At 44.8% G+C, this 22,411-nt stretch overlaps 2 protein-coding genes and 1 long non-coding RNA gene across 3 annotated transcripts in view; all 3 read left to right on the top strand.

Annotated features, from left to right (window-relative positions):
* The first annotated feature begins 3,185 nt into the window (after positions 1-3,185).
* On the top strand, positions 3,186-7,745 carry LOC135824897 (uncharacterized). The gene is made up of 2 exons (XM_065337642.1): positions 3,186-3,400; positions 6,484-7,745. The coding sequence occupies exon 2, from the start codon at positions 6,504-6,506 to the stop codon at positions 7,518-7,520; it is 1,017 nt and encodes a 338-aa protein (XP_065193714.1). The 5' UTR covers positions 3,186-3,400; positions 6,484-6,503; the 3' UTR covers positions 7,521-7,745.
* Positions 7,746-9,807: 2,062 nt separating this feature from the next.
* LOC135825144 (uncharacterized) lies at positions 9,808-12,498 on the top strand. The gene is made up of 2 exons (XR_010555020.1): positions 9,808-9,982; positions 11,036-12,498. It is a non-coding gene; the product is annotated as an uncharacterized LOC135825144 (long non-coding RNA).
* Positions 12,499-17,680: 5,182 nt separating this feature from the next.
* Positions 17,681-22,411, top strand: part of LOC135824772 (kielin/chordin-like protein) — a 26,461-nt gene continuing 21,730 nt past the window's right edge. The window contains exons 1-2 of the mRNA XM_065337477.1: positions 17,681-17,948; positions 18,657-18,872. The gene's annotated coding sequence lies outside the window, so the exon portion shown is untranslated. The remainder of the gene's footprint in view (positions 17,949-18,656; positions 18,873-22,411) is intronic.

Genomic DNA, 22,411 nt, shown 5'->3' with positions numbered 1-22,411 from the left:
ATCCCCAAGAGAGTTTGCAGTCAAACATCACACCGAGATGTTTGTGCTGAGTAACAACACGGATAGGCATAGTCGAGTCAGGGAAGTATAATGGTTGATCAGGAGGGGATGAAGAAATATACATGGCTTCTGTCTTGTCTGAATTGGGCTGGAATTTCCACGTTTGCATCCACATGACTTTGCTGTTGATGCGATGCTGCATGGTAAGGAGTAATTGTGCAGGGGAGGCATCAGAACAGATAAGGCCAGTGTCATCCGCATACAAACTAACATCGGGGACAACTGAAGGTAGGTCATTAACGTAAAGCAAGAATAACAAAGGACCCAGAATGGAACCTTGGGGCACTCCAGACGTTACAGGGAGGACATTAGACAAGAAATAGGACAAGCGAACAGCCTGAGAACGAGCAGACAGATACGATGATATCCAACGCAAGGCAGCATCCTCCACCCGGAAAGTGACCTCCAACTTGGCAAGTAAGCCACGATGCCATACGGTGTCGAATGCAATAGCCTAGTCAAAAAACACCATTCCCACGTGCTCCCCACAGTTCCTCTTTGTCGCTCTTGCATCAGCGATACGGCGATTGCCGGAGCATGAGAGGAAGAATAAGCTGGAGTATGCTGCGCGTATCATCACTGTCGACGGTGGGACATTTACTCCACTAGTTTTCACCACGGCCGGTTGTTGTTCGCCAGAGTGCTCCAGATTTGTCAAGCGCCTGTGTGGTCTCATGTCAAATGGGGACACGACGTTGTACATGTATGCCGAGACAATAACATTATATCCGGTGTCGACTGGCTTTTGTATTGTTGCGGTCGGCGATCATGTGCCTCCGCGGTGCCCAATCATCAAATCACCTTCCTGTAAATGCTTTGCGAGAGTTGGCAATAGGGACCGACGGATCATGCCGGCAGAAAAATTGGCAGAATTCGATACTTTTTCTGGTAAGTTTCATGCATGTTTGGTATGTGGATAAAGAAATGGAGCAGAATTCCAGGAATTGCCCGCCATTAGGTGTGTGTGAGTTAACCAACCATGGTGAATTAAAGAAGAATAGTAATGGTCAAGACGGAGAAGCAGGGACAGGTGATGGTAAATCTAGTGAGCAGATTAAAATGCGTCCAGGGTACTGGCACTGCGCGTAGTAGCGGGCAGCGCAAGCCAAGCAGAGTAGGCAACAAAGAGTGGAGAGTGTACAAGGGAGGACGTTTTAGCCAAGGGGAGGGCAACAGAGCATCTTGTCTCGGAGCCATCTGTGATACGGAACCAGTTATACACGTTAAGATGAGGAGGATGTAGAGCTAGTTTAAATTTGTGACCAAAAGTGCAAATTATTTTTTGACGGTGGGTAGACAGTGGGCAAGCATTTGCAAGGACATACAGGGAAGCAGACGAGTAGAGAGGGGGTAGAGTAAACAGGATACGAAGAAGTTTTCTATGGTGGATTCTCGAGACGCTCAGCGAGAACCGAGGACAAGCCACACCATGTACCAGCTAACGGCAGCGTACATGAAAAGAGGCAGAATGTACAGTTTGTAAAACAAAATTTTGCATCTGACAGGAAGATGGAAACAATGCCAATGGGGACGTACATGTATATTACCTCCAACCAAGAATCTAAACGTATTTTTTTATAAAAATCAATACCTGCAACGCAACAGTTCCTACAACTACGGCCTAGTACGAAGTGATTTGGCATTTTTTAACATTTTAACAAATGTGTAAAATTTGCTTTTCTTCTGGCTGTTTCTCTGCTCCGGATGGCTGTATCGAAAATTGGGTGAAGGCAAATGAGAGCCAGTTTATCGTAGATCAACATTGACCAGAAAATTTGGTGCGTATAATTTTGTTCTCCCTACCACATCGGTATACCTAGTGGTGGGTGCTTTGCTAGTTTGTGTAAAATGTGTAAAATAAGCCCCTGAATGAACGAGGAGGGCAGTGAATTGCTTCCGCAGGGCCTTTGGACGACGTCAGGCCGTCTTGCCATCACTAAAGACAACAATGAAGAACAGTAGGTCACGAAATACACTCTGTGAGAACGAAAACATGGCTGCGATGCTATGCTACCTATCCAATTCTACCGTATGACACAGCCACTAGTTACAAATACGAAAACACGGCTTTGCGGCAGCATACAATGCAGTTGACAGATTAATTTTCATCCACTAGCATTCCTTGAAGTGATATCTATCAACTTCCGAACATTGATGACCGAATATCCCAGTTTGTGATGCCATTTTACAAATTTGTTAAAAAATGACACACCAATTATTTGAGCCCTGAGAATACTATGAAAGTAGGACATGATTCAAGACACTTTCCAAAGTGGGATCTTTCCCATTTTTTTAGACAACAGGCATGATGGATAGCGCCTCCACTTGCAACAATTTATTTGGACGTAGCTTGCCTAGAAGTGGCTGAAAAAACGTCATTTTACAACTATGTTAAAAAAGCCAAATGACCTCGTACTACTTGCCACTACTACTAGTACTAGAAAACGCCGAGGGCCAACAGCTGCTACAGAAATAGACGCACAAGTCATCAGCATGCATACCATGGCGCCATGGCATGAGCGTACATAAAAGGAGCCTACCCGCGGGAGACAACGCGCAGCTGAGAGGATCACTCACTATCTGTCTATACCACGGTTGTTTGACGTCTTCACTCTTTACAAGATACAAAATTAATGTGTTTTAGTATTTTAATTCTAGTTTAGTAGTGTAGGAGGTTAGCATTACAGCAAGATGTCCTTGCCTTGCTTGGCAGTCCAGCAGATTACTACCAAGAGTCCATGGACTCTAGTCTTGGTACTACGTGTACTCTACTTACTACTAGTAGTACTAGTACTAAAACGGGTGCACTCTACTTGTGCTACTAAGAGTGCACCATGTTGCTAAGTGCGTGGCGTTGTGACGAAACCAGTGGGTGTGCATGCATGCATTGCTCGCTCGCCACTACTGATGTCATGGTGATCGTTCACACCGTGTGTTATCAAACAACGACTTCTCTATCCTGTGCGTTTCGCAGACCTTTATCAGTTTATGTGAGTGTGCTTGGACATGTATACGGGGACGGCGTGAGTAATGCGGAGGGACACGCCAGCAAACAGCCGACTTGGAAGCATAACGCACTGCATGTACAGATTGTACAGTTGGACTGCTTTTCAAATACATGTACATGACTTTGTACGTGCATTGTACTCCAAAGTCATCTCATTCTTACTGCTGAATGGTCTTATGTGCATCAGTATACTGCCGTACTACAATTTTGTGAACTGACAAGGCTGTGTGTGTGTATTCGAGCAGTAGTATGCAGACTTTGCAGTCAAAGAAGGAGCTACTCTACCCTTGAAGCAACCCCTTGGCTTTGTCAGTGTATTGATATGATTTTAAGGTACGTTGTTTTGAAATCCTGTTTTGCTGAGCTCTATTGTGCATAATGAAATGGATCGGCAAAAAAATTCTGATGCCTTCTCACCAAATATACATGTTGTGCTCTTTCTCGTACATGTAAGCCAGAGAATGTTGCACACATTAAAATGTAGGCAGAATGGAGAGAGACTCTGTGTGTGTGTGCATGTGGTGTGTGTGTGTGTATGTGTGTGTGTGTGTGTGTGTGTGTGTGTGTGTGTGTGTGTGTGTGTGTGTGTGGTGTGTGTGTGTATGTGCGCGGATGTGTGCGTGTGTGCCTGAACGGTGGTTGCACATCCAATGGATTTGCAGGTTTGTGTGCTTCTCTGGTGACTGGCGTACAAAAAAAATTATATGAATCATCCTACGTGGTGTATGTGTGTGCGTCCGTCTGTGAGTGGGATCGGAGAGGTAGAGAGAAAGAGATAGACTTCGAGTCAGAGGGCGAGAATAGAAACTTCAGCAGAGAGATACAAAGAAGCAGCTCAATAGAACCGATACTGTAAAACCGGAAAGTCTACTTGTAACTCTAACGACCAAAAAGTTTAACGTTGTGTAGTTTTGGCATGATTACGTGCAGAAAGTTTAACGATGGCTACCTGACCGCCTATCTGGATGCGCATGTTTACACAGACTTCTAGCGATAACGTATTTTTCAAATAACGAAAAATAATTGGTCTGTAAAACGTTAGACTTTGTGACTCGTTAGACTTTCCGGTTTTACAGTAATCACAAGAGTACTAGTACTAGACTTTCATCACCACAAGAAACACATACGTTGCTGCTTTGAGTTTGAGTTTGAGCTTCATGACGTACATGTAGCCCGTGAAACTCCTTTGAATAGCAACGGATATGATACGTCACGTTGGTAAGGCCCTCCTACAATGACTATGTCCATGTGTATGAAAGTCTATGTTATAAATATTATACGTCATGTATACGTCATTAACATGTATGTATACGTCACTTACATTGTTTAGAGAAGGGAAAACCTGAACTACTTCTGTTACGTAATTACCCGTGCCGTAGTTTCACGCATTGGCAATCATCAGACAGAAGGATATCTAATCATGACGAACTCTGTACATTGTGCATTGAGTGCTATTCCAGCAGCAACGCCTTTTTTGGTGTGTAGTCGTAAGTGTACTGTCGAATCCACTTATAAGGAACTCGCATATAGCGAATTTCGTGATACTTAGAGCGAACCGTTGTCCATGTCCCTGTTTGAAACCATACAAAATAAAATTAATTGACCCTTGCTGGTTAAACCAAATCTTATAGGGCCACATGTAAACAAAGTGCATGCATAAATTAGTGGACCAGTCATGACTTGCTGCTTGTATGGTGTGAGTGCATTTCTGCTATAACGAACTTCTGATATAAAGAACTAATACTCCTGCACAATGGTGTGCGTTGTATATCAGGAGTCATACATGACTGTGTCCGCAAGCCCCACTGCATCCACTTCATTACATGAAAAACCCTACACACACAATCCTCAAATCAAGTGGTCTCTTCTTTGCAAATTAAACTTATTATCTCAATCTAATTTTCGGCCAGGAGTCATCATCAGGATTGAGGAGAAAAACAAGCGAGGTGGACCTACATTGTATATCAGGCAGCACAAAGTGGAACGAAACTACACAATACATACACGTGAAAAAGTATACCATCCTTTGGCCACAGGCACACACACACACACACACACACACACACACAAATGTCCACGCACATGCACACTCCAACACACACAGACACATACTCATACGCACAATCGCATCAACACTCCCACCCACCCACCCACACACCACACACACACACACACACACACACACACACACACACACACACACACACACACACACACACACACACACACACACACACACACACGGACACACACACAAAAACACAATGTGCCTCTGAAAGCAAGGTGTGATTAGTGGTGGGACCATGACAAAAAGAGGAATGAGATTCTATCACCAAACTGCACTTGTGCTACAACATTTTGCTGAAGTATAACAACGGCGTGAACAAGCACACATGACAACAGGACAGGACAGTGGCAACAGCAACAGTGATCATCTTCAAAATTTCCCTTTACCAGTTGTCAAGCAGCACCCAACCACGATCATTATTCACCTTCGGATTGCGTCTGGATATGTGGCTGGCCTCTCTTATTCGGCGGTTCACGTACACTTCCTTTGTGAGTATGGATGGTGAAGTGAAGGGAATAAATGCCGCGGTGGATCTACAACTATTGTAGTGGTTGGTGCAATGCGTAGTGCTCTTCCCAGGGCTTTTGTGGTGCACGGGCTTTCACTTCTCTGTAATGCTCCTGGAATGGCTTACTGACACATCGCTTCGTCTCTCCGACATACTCCTCTCCGCAAATGAAACTTAATATTAAAAAAAAGACCACATTCTGCGACAAACACTGACCGTCACTCATACCACCATCACAAGGACACATTCCACTGGCCTCCCTCTTCTCTTCGCCTTCCTTCTGTACACTTCTGGGGGGGGGGGGGGCACTCTGGATTGGCAAACCAGGAAGACACCAACAATGGCAACATGGCTTTCGGGGACTGACCTGTCACCAGAATGAAAATTTGATTGAGATATTGCAATTTGCAGCGAAGAGACCACTTGATTTGAGGATGGTGTGTGTAGGGTTTTTCATGTCTGTTACGTTGCCAATTTTAGTTTTTTCGCAGCGCCAATACCGCCAGCGCTAAGGGTTTTCTTGTGAATTATTTTAGAATTCTACACTCTTTTCGTGCAGGGAACTGCTGTTCCGTCGCTAAGAGTTCACAGGTTTTTCACCTGCACGTAATGTTCCTTCTTTCACCATTCTCACCTGGATGCCTTTGGTGTTCCGGCTGCCTGTAGTGGACCGCTAATTGTGTGTTGCGTGAAACTCCTAGTTACACAACAGCTTCCTCTCCCTACCTCTCTCTCTATCTCTCTACTGTGTATGCATATGAAACTATCACCCTTATATGACAAAACAAATTTAAAAAAACTTTCACCCTTTGGCTGTATTTCCCTGCTGTTTGTTTCCAGAACGGATTCTTACTAACGACATGGATGCAATGGAGCAAGCAAAGGTTCTCCCGAATGCTCCAAAAGCAACAGTCCAGCGGCAGGACTTGCCCGTGGAGGATAAACCTGCAGAAGGTGTACAGGCAAAGAAAGCGGAATCTGCAGAAGCAGGCACCGGCAAACGGTTTCCTTCTGGAACTTGGTCTCACGCCGAGGCCGTCAAAGGAATATCATGCGAAGTGCCATTGGATTTAGTTAGTCTGATCCAGGAGAAAGATTTTGAGATTGAATGTTCCATTCGACATGCAATTCAGATGCCCGGCTGTGTTGGTGCTCCGCAGATGCTCCAGTGTACGAGCGCTGATCAGCTCCAGTGTACGAGCGCTGATCAGCTCCAGAGTGCGAGCGCTGATCAGCTCCAGCGTGTGAGCGCTGATCAGCTCCAGGGTACGAGCGATGAGCTACTTCACAGTAAATTGGATGAGATACAGGAAGTCAAGGACAGATGCCGGGACGTGTTCAGGCCTCTTCGTTCTCATCGACTACACACTGTTCAACCAGGAAATCCGGAAGCCGAGAAGCATTCTACCATACCAATCGCTGATGTGGATGGTACAAAGAACATGGCACCGATATTCTTTAAGAACGCATTCGACTACAGCACACACTTTGGCACAGTCTATGACTACATGAGGGTGGTGTGGATACCTGACTTCGAACCCAGATATCACCTCCTTCCACCTTCTGCTGAGTACACGCTCAAGATTCCCGGAAACGTTGAAATGACATGTGGCGCAATGCAAGAGTTTGTCGACGCACTTAAGTCTCACTACATCGGTTGGGATTATGTGTCGAACGTTGGAGCGGAGATGACGGAAAGAACAGTGATGAATACGTACGGCAAGATCGGTTTACGCGGGAAGAATGGACAGACAATTGAGCACATCTATTGCTTTACGCTTGAGCACACAATCGCGCAGTGGACGAAGGATTCATGGGGATGGGAGCTATCCAGAATACTGGTGGAACCCAGACCACTGGTAGAACCCAGACCATAATATTAACGAACACTTCACTCTGCAGTTTAGATACAGAGTGGGGAATTCTCCGAACTATAAAACCGCTGTTGCTCATAAGATCTTATAATACTAATAATTATACTTTGAGTAGTTTTCATTTGGATCGATTCGCCTTCTCAATTCTCCTGAAAGGAGATCCTCCTCAAAGTACAATGTACTAAGTTTGAGAAAACAATACATAAGAGCCCAGCATTTAAAAAGTTAGTTTGTTGCCTGAACAGTAGAGTGCACATCTTCAACGAGGGTTGAGCAGAAAAAAATTAATTTTTCATGTAAAAAAATAATTTACATGCAGATCATCAAACAGGGAGAGACAGAGATCAAGGGCTAGTAATAGTATCCGGCAGGATGAAAACCTCCAAAGTCCACATACATGTAAGTGTTAAAACGTACGCATGCAATATTCAGTCCATGCAACTTGCGTACACCACAGCAGGAAACACAATCTGGTTTGTTCTAGGAAAATTATAGACGCGTGAACATGTAAAGGGCAATCATGGAGAGATAAGCAGCAGAGACACGTCAGTGCTGTCGTGGCACTAATGAGTACTACTAATGGCGCTATGACACGACAGCATAGGACTCGTCAGCTCGTACCAAAGTAAGACACACGTCGGCCATACAGACGTAATGCAGAAGTAGACTGATTCATAATGAGGTAAGACATCGTCACTCTTCGTCATGCATGCATCAAAGGAACGTAGAACGACACACGTAGTAGAACGTAGATCGTAGATCGTACGACAAATATTAACAATAGGTCAATCTATAACAATAAGCAGCCCAGACTGCCACAGAAATTTGCAGAACTCCACAAGAGAATTATCACTGGTCTGCCTAGACTGCCTACCCTGTACAACAGCTTTCATGGCTTCGCGCCCGCCCCGATTCGTCCTCCTCCTTGTGTGGACTTGCGTCCAGCCCTTTCCCAAAGGTGCTCGCTCCTTTTTTCGCCCTTTTTGGAAAAGCCCGTTTCTTTCGCCCTTTATTGCGTTTTTTGGTGAATATCGCCATTTTTGAGCTTTTTTAGCTGAAAAAGTGCTAAAATCTGTTTGCTCATGCATGCGATCACAGTTTCCGAGTGCTCGATGGACTTTAGCACGCCGCTTTTTTGGAGGGCAACAAGTAAGTTGGTGAAGCTTGTACTTTGTATACAATGCTGTAAAAAGTGGGTTTTTTGAACTTTACTTCCTGTTTTGCCTTTCGTGGACCCATAAATGGAAGAGTGCGTATTCATTTCTCAGCTTGGGTTCATATCTGAACCTGTATCATGGCTATGCTTCCCTGAAAAAAGAGCACTTTTTGCCTGTTTTCAATGAAAAAAGAGCACTTTTTCAGCGTATTTTGAGGGACGCGAAAAGCACTAAGTGCGAATTAAAAGAGCACCTTTGGGAAAGGGCTACTTGCGTCTTTGCAGGCTAGCTATTAGTTAGTGGCCATGAACAATGTCAATGAAATGTACTCGTAGATTGACAAACAATTATTTTTTAGAGCAAGTAATCGCTAAAGTCGTACTATGGGATGATATCTTCATTCTACTCCTCAAGTACCCGTATAATTATTATTAATTTTTATAGAATCAATGACTCGACCAGTTTCTGTAGGCCTAGGGCCAACAGCTGCTACATACATACAACATGTACATGACTTTGTAAATAGACGCACCAGTCACCGGCTTGCATACCATGAGCCTACCCGGTATACCCGCGGGCGACAACACCAGTCACATATCTGAGAGGATCCCAAAATCAGTATAACGGATGTTTGACGCCTTCACTCTTTCAAGCGCGGTCTAGCACTGCAGCAGCGGGAAAGACAAAAGTGTCTTTGCTTTGCACTTTTAAGTGCGTGGCGTTGTCACGAAACCAGTGGGTGTGTATGCATGCATTGCATGCTCGCCACTTCTGATGCACACATGCACAGCTGAGCTGACACAGCGCTGGCTCGGTAAAAGCTCCCTGTGCCGTGTGGTCATGGCGATCGCTCACACACTCAGAGTGTTAGCACTGAACGAGTGATGTTATGTAGATCAAACAATGACTCCGATGTTTTGTTAGCAGACCTTTCTGCGAGTGTGCATGTACATGTACTTCAAAAGTACGTGTATGCTGGACAGCGTATACATGACATTGTAAAATTAATGCGGAGGAACACGTCTGCACTGCCTGTATGTACTGTCATGAACATGTATTTTGTACATGGTGTGTACAGTGGGACTACTGACAAAATGCACATGCATTCTCATAAGACGTGATCAGGTGATATCAGTCTTGGTGCTGAATGGCCTTGCGTACATCAAAAGTGAACCGACAGGGCTGTGTCACTGTGTGTACAATCAGTCATGATTATTTCGAGTATTAAATAGTATGCAGTCAAAGAAGGAGCTACTCTATCCCTGAATCAACCGAATGGCCCTATCAGTCTATTGCTACAATTATAAGGTACGTTCTTTTCTAATCATGTTTTGCTGTGCTTGTGCACAATCAAATGGACCGGCAACACAATGAATTATAATGCCTTCTCACCAAACTGATGTGCTTTTTCTTTCTATGACAAGGGAGCTTGTTGTAGACATTTAAAAATTCTGTGCGGAAAGAGAGAGATAAGACTGTGCATGCGCGCGTGTGTGTGCGTGCCAGTGTGTGTTTGTGTGGATGTGTGTATGTGTGTGTGAGCGTGAGTGAGTGAATATGTGAGAGGGAGAAGTGGAGAGAAAGTCAGTTAGAGTCAGAGGGCGAGACAAGAAACGTTAGAGAGATACAAAGCAGCAGCTAGATAGAACCGATAATCACAAAGAGTACTAGACTTTCATCACAAAAGAAGCATATCCATAGCTACTTTGGGCTTCCCGACGTAGCTCGTGAAACTAACCAGAGTAGCAGCGGATATGTTTGGTCGGTGAGGAGACTCTTAGGATACTACCACAATGTCCGTGTGTATCAAAATCCGTATTACGCCCATGCCATAATTACAATACGTCATATATACGTCATTTACAATGTAGTTGCGTGATGTCTACCACTTTCTGAACAATATGTTTAGATAAGGGAAAACCTGAATTTCTGTCTCCCGTAGTTTCACGCATTGGCAACCATCAGACAACAGGATATCTAGTCATGACGAGCTCCGTACATTGTGCATTGCCATTGAGTGCTATTGCAGCAGCAACGTTTGCTTGTGTGTGTAGTCGTAAGTGTAAATATCTGTTATGTTGCTAAAAAAATCAGTTTTTGAGCACCGCTGGAACTGGTGTTCCGTCGCTAACAGTTCACAGGCTTTTCACCTGCACGTAAAGATCGTTCTTTGCCCATTCTCACCTGGATGCCTTTGGTGTTCCGGCTGCCTATAGTGGGCCGCTAGTTGTCTGTTGATCATGATAGCGGGAAAATCCGAGTGACAAAACAGCTTCCTCTTTCTACCTACCTCTCCCTCAACTGTGTATGCATATGAAACTATAACCTCTAGGCTTTATTCCCCTGCTGTTTGTCTTCCAGAACGGATTCCTACTAACATCATGGATGCAATAGAGCAACCAAAGGTTCCCTCGAACCCTGTAAAGGCCACAGTCCAGCGGCAGGACTTAACCATGGCGGGTAAACCAGCAGATGTGGTGCAGACAAAGGAACCTGAATATCGGGAAGCAGGCCGGCGGATGCGGTTCCCTTCTGGACCGTGGACGCACGGGTCGGCGTTCAAAGGTCTGGGATGCGAACTGCTACTGGATTTAGCTAATATAATCCAGGTGAAAGATTTCGAAATGGAATGTTCCATTCGCCATGCGAGTCAGACTACTGCTCGCGGCGGCTCCAGGGTACGAGCGCTGATGGTCTCCAGGGTGCGAGGGAAGAGCGATTTCATAGTACGTGGGATGAGATTCACGAAGAAATGTACAGGCAGCGAACTATATTCAGGCCTCCAGGTGCGCGTCGACTACACACTGTTCAACTAGGAAATCCAGAAGCCGAGAAGCATTCCAGTTCACCAAGCGCTGATGTGTATGGAACTGAGAACATGGCTTCGATATTCTTTAAGAACGCTTTCGACTACAGCACACACTTTGGCACAGTCTATGACTACATGAGGGTGGTGTGGACACCTGACTTCGAACCCAGATATCACCTCCTTCCACCTTCTGCTGAGTACACGCTCAAGATTCCTGGAAACGTTGAACTGTCATTTGGCGCAATGCAAGAGTTTGTCGACGCGCTTAAGTCTCACTACGTAGGCTGGGATTATGTGTCCAACGTTGGAGCGGAGGAGGACCGAGCGGTGCTGAACACGTACGGCAAGATTGGTTTACGCGGAAAGAATGGTGAAACAATTGAACACATCTACTGCTTCAGGATCGAATACATGTGCCCCGACCTGTGGGTGAAGAAGCGAGTCTGGAGATGGGAGCTGTCCAGAATACTGGTAGAAGCTAGACCATAATAGTAACCAACACTACATTCTACAGTTTTCAATTACCGAGTGGGGAAGTGTGCTGAACATGACACTGAATGGTGTGGTTTAGACAACAACTCCTTGCTATCGGTAACATCTTATCTGAGATGTACAACTAATGTTGTATCTTCAATCGTCACAAACCCACCCAGCTGGAGAAGCTTGTTTCGTTCTCTACATTGTTTGTATTCAACGCTTATTTGCAGCTTCAAACCTACCGCTTTGAATTTGAAACACCGCTGCGTTCACGGCTTCTCATATCTGATAGAATACACCTGTTACATATCGGCTTAAAAGCCAAAGTCAACTGAAGAATTTCTATATAAATCCGCCTCTTTCCCTTTCTTATAGGCTGGAAAGTACTTTTGGTACACTACGGATTGCTTTATTTTACGAAACATATGTAAATTGTTTCCTTCCTTAAAATAATTATGTCATCTCATTATGACATCTATCACTATCAGTGTTGCCTGATGATTGAGAAAGCATGAAATTTAAAGGCAGCAGCAAACAAGCCTTGATTGCCCTTGTTTTGTCTCACGCTCTGCCTCCGAGGTGTTGAGCACTGTCAGCACACTGGGTACATCCTCCGTTGACTTGAAATTGCAATAAAGAGAACAATTTCTGCTCTCGTCGCTGCACAACAACAAAGATTTCCAAAATCGATTTTCATGACACATTCATCAGTGGGCTAATTCTGTGGTGCTGTCGCTCTTTTGGCGTCCTTGACTTGAAAATCGATTTTGGAAATCTCCCATGACTTTGTTGCAGTGAAGCGATGACTGCAGAATTAGTTCGCTGTCTTCCTATTTTAAAATCGTTGTCTCCGTATCGATCACTTGCATTATGACTGTGACTGGCTTTTGTAATCGATAACACTGCCATGTAGGTACGGACATGCAATAGCTGCATGACGCATCTGGACAAGACCAGTGGAGACATTAGCTTTGGACAGTTTCCACTTTGAAAGAATTACACGGAGCGCTACATTCTACGAAAAGAAGACAGAATGCTGGGAAAGAATAGAAGGGTAAGAACGTTTTCAGCTTGATTGAATGGTGGGAAGGGAAAATGTACTGTGATCGAAGATAATACAGGTGGAATCCTTATAATTCGAATATGGCTTAATTCGAACATACCGCTTAATTAGAAGTTTTTCCAGGACCGATTTCTGTCAATACGATTCCAACATAAAAAATTCTGATAATTCGAACCTCGAACCTGACATGTCAGGTTAATTCGAAGTTTCACGGATTCCACTTACATAGAAAATGTGTGGGATTTGTGCTGATAATTCGAAGTTAGCAAAGCGTAATTCGAAGTTCACCGTACACTGTACTGATCAGTTCAGTTTGCATGAGCAGGCTGTGCTGGTCAGTTCAGTATCCGTGAAACCCGTGTCTAAGGTCCATAGCGCAACTCTGCGTGACCATGGGAGCATTTTGCCATACATATTGTGTTGTGGGGTCATGTTTGGATAATTAGAATGTCCGGATAATTAGAAGTTTTTCCTGGCATTTGGAGGTTCGAATTATCAGGATTCCACCTGTAGTGAGAATTTGTCCATTTGTCCGGTAACCATACAGTTGTTCATAGGCTTCTATGTCCCATGTTGCTCGGCTATTTGGAACTTGATGGTCAGGTAAATCTATTTTGTAAGACAGCGCGGTAAAATAAAACTTCAAACAAAGCACATTCACACATGATCTGCAAATGTCCCATTTCGCCTTGCCTGCTGTTGTTCTAGCCACAATGGTAATGATGCTCGTTGTCGGTCGCTCCAAACCGAGAGATAGAGTGGCCGTTTCAAAACAAGGTAACCAAGCAAATTGCTAACAAATGCGTCGTACAATGCCCAACAGAATGTGAAATAGGAAATACTCGAGAGGTACAACCAACAGAATTTGTGGATTAAATGTTCCGGAAAGTTCTTCCTGCATTCGATGTTGCCATGGAAGCGATCAAAAATGGCTTCCAACCGAGCGCCGTTGCCAACAGGTCGTTCCTATCACTTTTTGCAATTTAGTTTGAATTTCAAAGCCAAGGGAAGTGTGAAATTATCCAAACACTGTCTCTTCGAATAGGAAAATTCGTTACAGTGCTGTTACACGATGGTGTCAAATCCAAAACCATTAGCAAGCCTCCAGCGACACATACTATTTTCATTTCTCGCAAGACAAATTCCATAAAATTAATAATAAGAAGAGGACGAAAAAAGCGTTTTAACTTTTTTCGTCCTCTTATTGTTTGAACTAGCTCTGCCGCTCGGTATTGAACACTCTCTTGGAAAGCCTGGAACCTCTTTGTTTTTTTTACTTACTAAATATACAAAATATCATGTCCTTTGGCAGGGACACAGAGAAACGTTGCCACGACGCGTAGCTGAACCAGACGCGTGGTAAATCTGCTCAGTGATGCGTGTAATATACATGTACATTTTCTTTTTTTCATTTTCTGCATGCCATCTGACCGCAATACCCAATTACTCAGCTCAGCAGATCAATATGTGGGTCCTCCGCACTCAGCTAAGAGACAGAGTCGAGCTGTACTAAGCCTTGAAACATGTACATGTACATGTACATGTAGGCTCACACCCAAGTATGACAACTTCCCTGTGCCTTGACCCCCAGACGAAATGAATACAGTAGTAGTCATAACTGTCGATTTGAAATTTTAAATTTCACTTCTCAACTCCAAAAACGGTCTCTTCACTGCGATTCAAACCAAAATTAAAATTACCATTACACCAAATTTTCGGGCCTGGCTCATCATCAGGGTAATGAATGACAAACCAAACATCCATTGCATACATGTAGCTACTTACTGAACTACATGTATGAAGACAATAACTACATGTATATTGACACTGAGAAGTATCTACATTGTAATATTGACTGAGTACGAGGTCAATATAGGAAATGAAAGCCGAGTAAAAGACCGAGGCGAAGCCGAGGTCTTTTACGAGGTTTTTATTTCCTATACCAAGAGTGTTTATGGACTCTTGCCTATACTGACCAAGTACGAAGTCAATATTAGATTTATCACGACAAGCAGTCCGTATTTCAAATTCCAGAACGATAACCTCATGAATCCCGGTTTTATGATTGCACAACCGTTGCACCGCCACCTACTCATGCAGTGACAATGCTGCACTAGGCACCGTTCACCTGCGCAACCCCTAAGCAGTCAAATATAAGCAGTCAATATAGCCCTAAGGAGTGAAATATGCAGGAATATTAATTTTGACTGCTTAGGTATGGCAAAAATCTATGCGAGTCAATACTAAGGGAGTGATAAAGTTAACATATTGGTGTGCTGTTTGCATTGCGCAGAGCTCACCGACTTGTCAGTTTGAGCACTCTGGCAAGGTACGTTCAGGCCTGATTGGAATTTTTTTATTTTCATTGCTATCAGGTTCGGCCTCATTTCCTCTGTGCTGCACTGATGAGTTCAAAAAAAAACGAAACAGCATGCTGTCCGCAGATTGAGTATTTTCGCTCCTGCTCTTGTAGTGGTTGAGCACTGTCATGTGGGGTAGTGCCTTTGCTGTTTGCATTGCGCAGAGCTCACCGACTTGTCAGTTTGAGCACTCTGGCAAGGTACGTTCGCGCCTGATTGGAAATTTTTATTTTCGTTGCTATCAGGTTCGGCCTCATTTCCTCTGTGCTGCGCTGATGAGTTCAAAAAGAACGAAACAGCATGCTGTCCGCAGATTGAGTAATTTCGCTCCTGCTCTTGTAGTGGTTGAGCACTGTCATGTGGGGTAGTGCCTTTGCTGTTTGCATTGCGCAGAGCTCACCGACTTGTCAGTTTGAGCACTCTGGCAAGGTACGTTCGGGCCTGATTGGAAATTTTTATTTTCATTGCTATCAGGTTCGGCCTCTTTTCCTCTGTGCTGCGCTGATGAGTTCAAAAAGAACGAAACAGCATGCTGTCCGCAGATTTTGAGTATTTTCGCTCCTGCTCTTGTAGTGGTTGAGCACTGTCATGTGGGGTAGTGCCTTTGCTGTTGGCATTGCGCAGAGCTCACTGACTTGTCAGTTTGAGCACTCTGGCAAGGTACGTTCGGGCCTGATTAGAAATTTTTATTTTCATTGCTATCAGGTTCGGCCTCATTTCCTCTGTGCTGCGCTGATGAGGTCAAAAAGAACGAAACAGCATGCTGTCCGCAGATTGAAAATTGGTGTGTATATGTTAGTTGAAATATGGGAAAGAGGTATGTGTAGGTGGTGTATGTCTCAGCTTAAATGGTGTGTTTGTGTTAAAAAAAATTAAATTGCCTGTTTGAAACTAGGACGGAGGCAGAAAATATTACAAAAAATGTATTGTCTACGCATGCATCTACGCAAGAATCACCACCAGCCAATTAGGACCTAAGTCAAAAGTATTGAACGTTTTCGTTCCCTTCTTCTAAAAAAAAACTACAGGGAATGATGGAACTAAGCCAAGAGACTACAACTATAAGGAAAAGAAGTTCAGAGATACATGTACATCACTCCGATTAATAGTGCCAGTTACATGTATGTGTAGAAGTGACAGGAAAAAAATAGATGTGAAAAGTCAAGAAAACAGCATGCCAATCCAATAAGTGACAAGAAAAAGAGAGAAAATATCAAGAGATCAAAGGATTTATTTCGCGCCTTCACGACGAACAGTGCCAAACAACTGCAAAGACAACACATTCTCCTCCTGTAGTATTTGGAGAAGAAGGGAACGAAAACGTTCAATACTTTTGACTCATGAGTCATGTCCTAATTGGCTGGTGGTGATTCTTGCGTAGTAGATGCATGCATAGACAATTTTTTTTTTGGAAATTGTGCCCGTTTATTGTAATTTAGCCAATATGACCTGTCTACCTACAGGCAGTGGGCATGGCAGACGGTGTGCATAGTCATTGCAGTCATCCAGACCATGACTAGCTGTTTACTCCTAATGACTACAGTGTAGCACTGCAGACCACACACACACACAAGAGAAACTGGACAGGCTCGTGTGATTTTCTTGACAGATCAGGGATCGACGTGAATCTCTCACCAACCTACGTCAAGTTCAAGAATGTTTACCCAGTTTCATGACTATTGAAATACAGTACTAGTAGGTAGGTGTGAACAACACACGTCTATCGTGCTGTATCAGCACAGCGCTATGGACCTTGGAACTGAGTCTGTGCACAAACTAGTACTACACCGGGTACTAGTAGTACCCTGGTCCCTGGCAAGCTGCCATTCACATGACAATAATAATATCCTTTACTGTTGACATTTTTATAAATCGGGACCTGTCCAATACCAGTAGCAGCAGATTGCTGATTTCACTGAGTTCGGCAGAATGTATGCGTCTAGACCGTACAACGTGCTGCTTCCTTCGTAGCGTTTGTGTTGTCCGACCGTGATGGTTTTCAGCCTGCACGCTGCAGTAGTAGATCTACCATCCATGAAGTCCCAACCTAACATCTGTTCATCTCTGGCGTCTAACGTAACGAGTTACAGACTGCTGGGCTCCCGGGTCCCACATGCCTGGTATCGTGAAAATCAATGACGCTACAGAGTCTGTTGTGATGATGGTAGTCATACTGCACTGGCGGTGCCAGCGTTCGCACCCTCTCGCGAACTAGCCTCATCCCAGATTCGGGTATGAAAATAATTAATAATTATTACGGTATATTATTGGTGAAGGTCAGAATGAATGAGGCACTTCAAAAAGTTTCTGTGGAGCTACGAAAGCGTTCACTCGGTTTGATTTATTTTGTTCTAAATTTCGATTCAGGTTTCTCTTGCGTTCTGGACGCTCATCTAAACAGTAGTAGACTTCCCTCGTACTCCGACTAGGGAAGTTTCAGTATGACTGTAGGGCGAGTATCCACGAGCCTGACGAGGTATGCGTCGAGGCTGCCCTGTCTAGTGGTGCTCTCTCTGCTGAGTGGCGCTTTTGCGAATCTGGCTAGCGGAGAGGACATTGGTACCAGTAAGTAGTTACTGGTATTACAGAAAACCCCACTAATCCGCATGCCCCTTGGGCCTAGTCCGAGCAATTCGACCAGGATATCGAGTTTGGAGCATTTATTATTATTTTGAAGAACAGGACAATGATGACTCCTAAATCTCAGTACCAACTACAGTCCTGGCAACTGAAATCCGACCCTTCACATTCTAGCGGTCTCTATTAATTTTTTTTTGTAGTTTTACAATCCCGTGTTGGGTCTTTGCGATGTGAGCGCACCGCTCAAAGATCGGATTTCAGTTGCCAGCACTGTGCTTGTGCATGCACGTGATACATGCATGGGTAGCCAAATGAAGCGCTCCCATCACTTGCCCTCCCATCAGGGATCAGTTTCACCTTGAAACGTATTTTTGCCCAGGAAGGTGATTTGTTTTTTCGCGCACATGGCCATTATGTAGGTACACGCACACATGTACACCACTACTGCTCCCCGATACCCCATACGGTTGCCAAGCTGAGGGGAGGGTAGTTTTAGGGTACATGTATGGCCAGTAAAATTGTTATCTAGATTGGGGAGGCAACGGTGTTTTTGTGTACCTTTAGCTCATTTACAACTTTTCTCTGCTCATCTGCAGTTCTGCATTTAGGGCATATCGTTCGATCAAGCTTCATTTCCTTTTTTCCACAAGACCATGTTTGAGACGTTCTTTGTGCCTGGCTTTCGCTAAACAGATGTCGGAAATTGCCAGGACTCCCTCCATGCTATTCACGAGCATGGATCCACGTGGAAGGATTCATCTAGCGGATGTCGCCGGTGCCAGTGTAGGCTTGGGACGGTTAGTTGCGTTGAGCTGGACAGGAATTGTAGCGTCGACCTGTCGGGCTGTGCTGATGGCGAGCATGTTGTGCCAGCTGTGGACGCGTGTAGCTGCCCGACCTGCGAAGCTGGTGAGTGCGGTATTGTGAATACACTGGTCACGCGTGTTGGTCATGGAATTGTGCACAGTAAAACATATAACTAAAGACCACCGTGACTAGCGACCAACCTGGTACTACAGACCATTTTCCCAGGCACGGCCGGTCTCGCATTCATCTAAATATTATGGTTGTGCGGTGCAAACCTCTAACTAACGACCACCTGCCACTAAAGACCGCATTTTCTGGGGGCAAGGGGTGGTCGTTAGTCTCTGGTTACACTGTATATAACCTGATGCTGCCCTTTTGTAACTTCTCCCTAGAATAATATCTCTCTTTGTTTGGGTGTTCCTGAGCCTCTCCACTTCTGGTTGTCTAACATTCTTCTTGTACTCTCTCACTTTCTCTATCTGCTAGCCTGTGTATCCGTCCACCTCTATACAAAGGAGTAGGTTTTGGAAAATTGCCAGCAAAGTGCTCCATGCACAAAGTGCAGAGTGTTGTCTGATGATGGCAGTAGCTTGAAACTTGGAGTTACGACGAATCCAAATTGGCCCTCTATCTCTTTCTAGTTTATCCACCTATCCATCCATTCATATAATCTACACAAAAGAGAGATTGGAATTTTTTTTTTTAATTCACGGTTCGCGTGAGACTCGGCTGGAAGCCGAGTTTTCCGCATCCGCCGTGGGAACGCCACCACCCTCTAGGATCCTAGTGAGATTGGAAGCTGTGTCGCAAATCTGAGTTTCACGTATCACGACAATCATCAGGCAACTGATGGCTCCAAAACGGGCTGCCTGGAGATAAGAGGGAGCAAGGTGAGAAATACTGAAAGAATCATAGCGTACGAGTCAGATGCAGGCGAGAAGCAGCTAAGTCTTTAAACTGGCTATGCAGCAGCGACACTTCCGGTATGTATAAATGAGAATAGAATAGAGCTGGGGTCTTAAGTGCCAAATCCACACATACTTACACCATTACACACACGTTCTCTCACTCTTACACATACTTTCACGCACCGATATTCTCTCCTTCTCTCATGTACACCTACATTCACACACGCGCGAGCGCGACCGCACACAAACACACATTCTCTAAATCTCACAAACACACAGACACACTCATTCTATAATTCCCATACACACATTCTCTAAACCTCTCTCTCTCTCTCTCACACACACACACACACACGCATACACTTATTCTCTAAATCTCACACATACGCACACATTGTCTCTCTCTCTCTCCCTCCCTCTCTCCCTCTCTCCCTCTCTCTCTCTCTCTCTCTCTCTCTCTCTCTCTCTCTCTCTCTCTCTCTCTCTCTCTCTCTCTCTCTCTCTCTTTCTCTCTCTCTTTCTCTCTTTCCCAACCTGATACCTCAAAAACACCAACATCGAAGAGACTCTGGACAAACTAGAGAACTTCATTCACTGGTTTTTCGACCAGAAACCACCTCCACCAAACCACAAGAATGCAAATAAAAACCGCGCAGTGGAAAAACTCCGGGCCCACAGGCGTGATTTAAAGCGCCAATTTCGTAAGATCAAAAACCCGAACGAAGTACCTGCAGTGCTCAGAAATGAGTATTTTCTATTGGAAAACAAATCGAGTGTCTTTTGAAACAACAAAAGATGTGCGACGATCGATCCCGGAACAAGAGGGACCAGGATGCCTTTCTCAAGGACGCATATGCCTTCGGAAAGAAATTGTTTCAACCAACCAACCATTTCAAACCCACTTTCACTGACACTACCTGCTTTGAGTATTTCCAACACACACATGCAGACAAGGATCGTGCCACTTCGTATGAATCCTGCCCCAGTGCAGGGAAGCCACGGGATTGCACCCACCGAGTCGATGAGGGGACCCCTACATGGACTGGATTTCAGAATGGTTTGAAGCAGTGTCGCAACACCTCTGCACCGGGTCCTGACAAGATACCTTACATAGTTTGGAAGCTTTATCTCTCCCTTCAATCCATTCTTTTCACCATCTTTGGGCGGGTTTGGGAGAGCAAGATCTTTCCAAGGCAGTGGCAGGTAGCGTGTATCACACTCCTGGCTAATGGGGAGGTGTCTGATGATCCTTCGAAATTCCGACCGATCGCTCTGGCAAACACGTCCGGGAAAATCTTTTCACCTTAGTTGCAAAGCGCAGCTTGAAACATATGCTAGGCAATAAGTTCTTCGACGGTGACAACAAGAAAGGATTTTTGCCTGCAAAGGCTGGGTGCTTAGAGCATACATCACTTTGTTATGAGGCGATGCGTGATGCAAAGACGGCGAAACGCCAAATTTGCATTGCGTGGATAGATTTGAAGAATGCATTTGGTTCAGTGCGCCACAATCTGATACAGTATGCTCTAACCCACTACGGCCTTCCTTTGCAATTCAGGAAATCTATTTTTCCTACTAAGACAGTCTTTGCGCTTTCGTCGTACAACCACACACTCCCACTTTTAATTACAACATTGGTGTTTTCCAGGGGTGCCCCTTGTCCCCGGTCCTTTTCAATAATTGTTTCCAGCTTCTGCTGGACTCACTTTCAGCCCCTGAATTAAGTTGCCTCTTCTATGATTTTAAATCTGCCCCTTTCCAAGTGTCCCAAACAGCTTTTGCTGATGACTTAGGCCTCTATAGCAAATCTAGTGCAGGTTGTCAAAAACTCATTGTGGTCACGGAGGACTTTCTCTCGTGGACCCAATGTATGCAGGCGGCGCCGCACCAATGCAAAAGCAGGGCAGCAAAGCTTGTAGATGGCCGGTACAAACCGTATGATCCCTGCTTGACGATGTCAGGGAGGAAGATCGCTTTCATTGACACCGAAAAGTTCAAGTTCCTGGGGCGAAGGATGCATGCTGATTGCACTGAGCAGACCCAGCGGGAAGACATCCGTCAACTCACTGTATCTCTCATGCAAAAAGTGGATGGCTCTTGGCTTCAAGACTACCACAAGCTATGGCTTTACCACCATCTTGTAGTGCCCAAGCTTTCTTGGTCTTTCCAGGTTCTTGAACTCACACAAGGTTTTGTACGTGAACTGCCTTTTATGTGTTTACTACCATTTCTGAAAAAATGGTCAGGCCTACCTCGATGTGCAAACTCTGCCATTCTTTTTATTCGCAGTTGCAAACGCTTCGGCTTACGCCTCCACTACCCTTCTACAGTGTGGAAAAAGTGCCAGTCCATCAAATGGCACATTCTTCGATCGAGTGGGGACGCGTGCATGAGGGCGCTGTACACTCTGCGTCGGAGTAAGGATGCGAAGCTGACAAAGCGGTATGCGGCGACAATAGAGCTGGAGTGTGCAGAGGCATCAGTAGGTTCAGGGACTCTCCGTCCACCGTCATCGTCAAGTCATCGTGCAGGATTGGGTGCTCGTGCTCCGAAGCAGCATTCCAAACCCCCGAGGAAGGATCTCCTTCAAACATTTGAGGAGATCAACGCACAGGAGCAGATTTTGAGGCTGAAGACTCTTCAGGCACAAGGCAAGTAGTTGGAGTGGACATCGGTGATGTGGCAGGACCTTTCATGGAAATCCCTTTTGTACGGTGGTACTGGTAAGGATTT

The sequence above is a fragment of the Sycon ciliatum genome, chromosome 9 (assembly GCF_964019385.1).
Source record: "Sycon ciliatum chromosome 9, ocSycCili1.1, whole genome shotgun sequence".
NCBI classification, from domain to species: Eukaryota; Metazoa; Porifera; class Calcarea; order Leucosolenida; family Sycettidae; genus Sycon; species Sycon ciliatum.
Note: the sequence above shows the minus strand (reverse complement) of the source record. Positions and strands in the feature narration are given on the sequence as shown.

Bases quoted from the DNA above. Each gene is read 5' to 3' on its own strand.
- LOC135824897 (XM_065337642.1), top strand. From the start codon at position 6,504: ATGGATGCAATGGAGCAAGCAAAGGTTCTCCCGAATGCTCCAAAAGCA.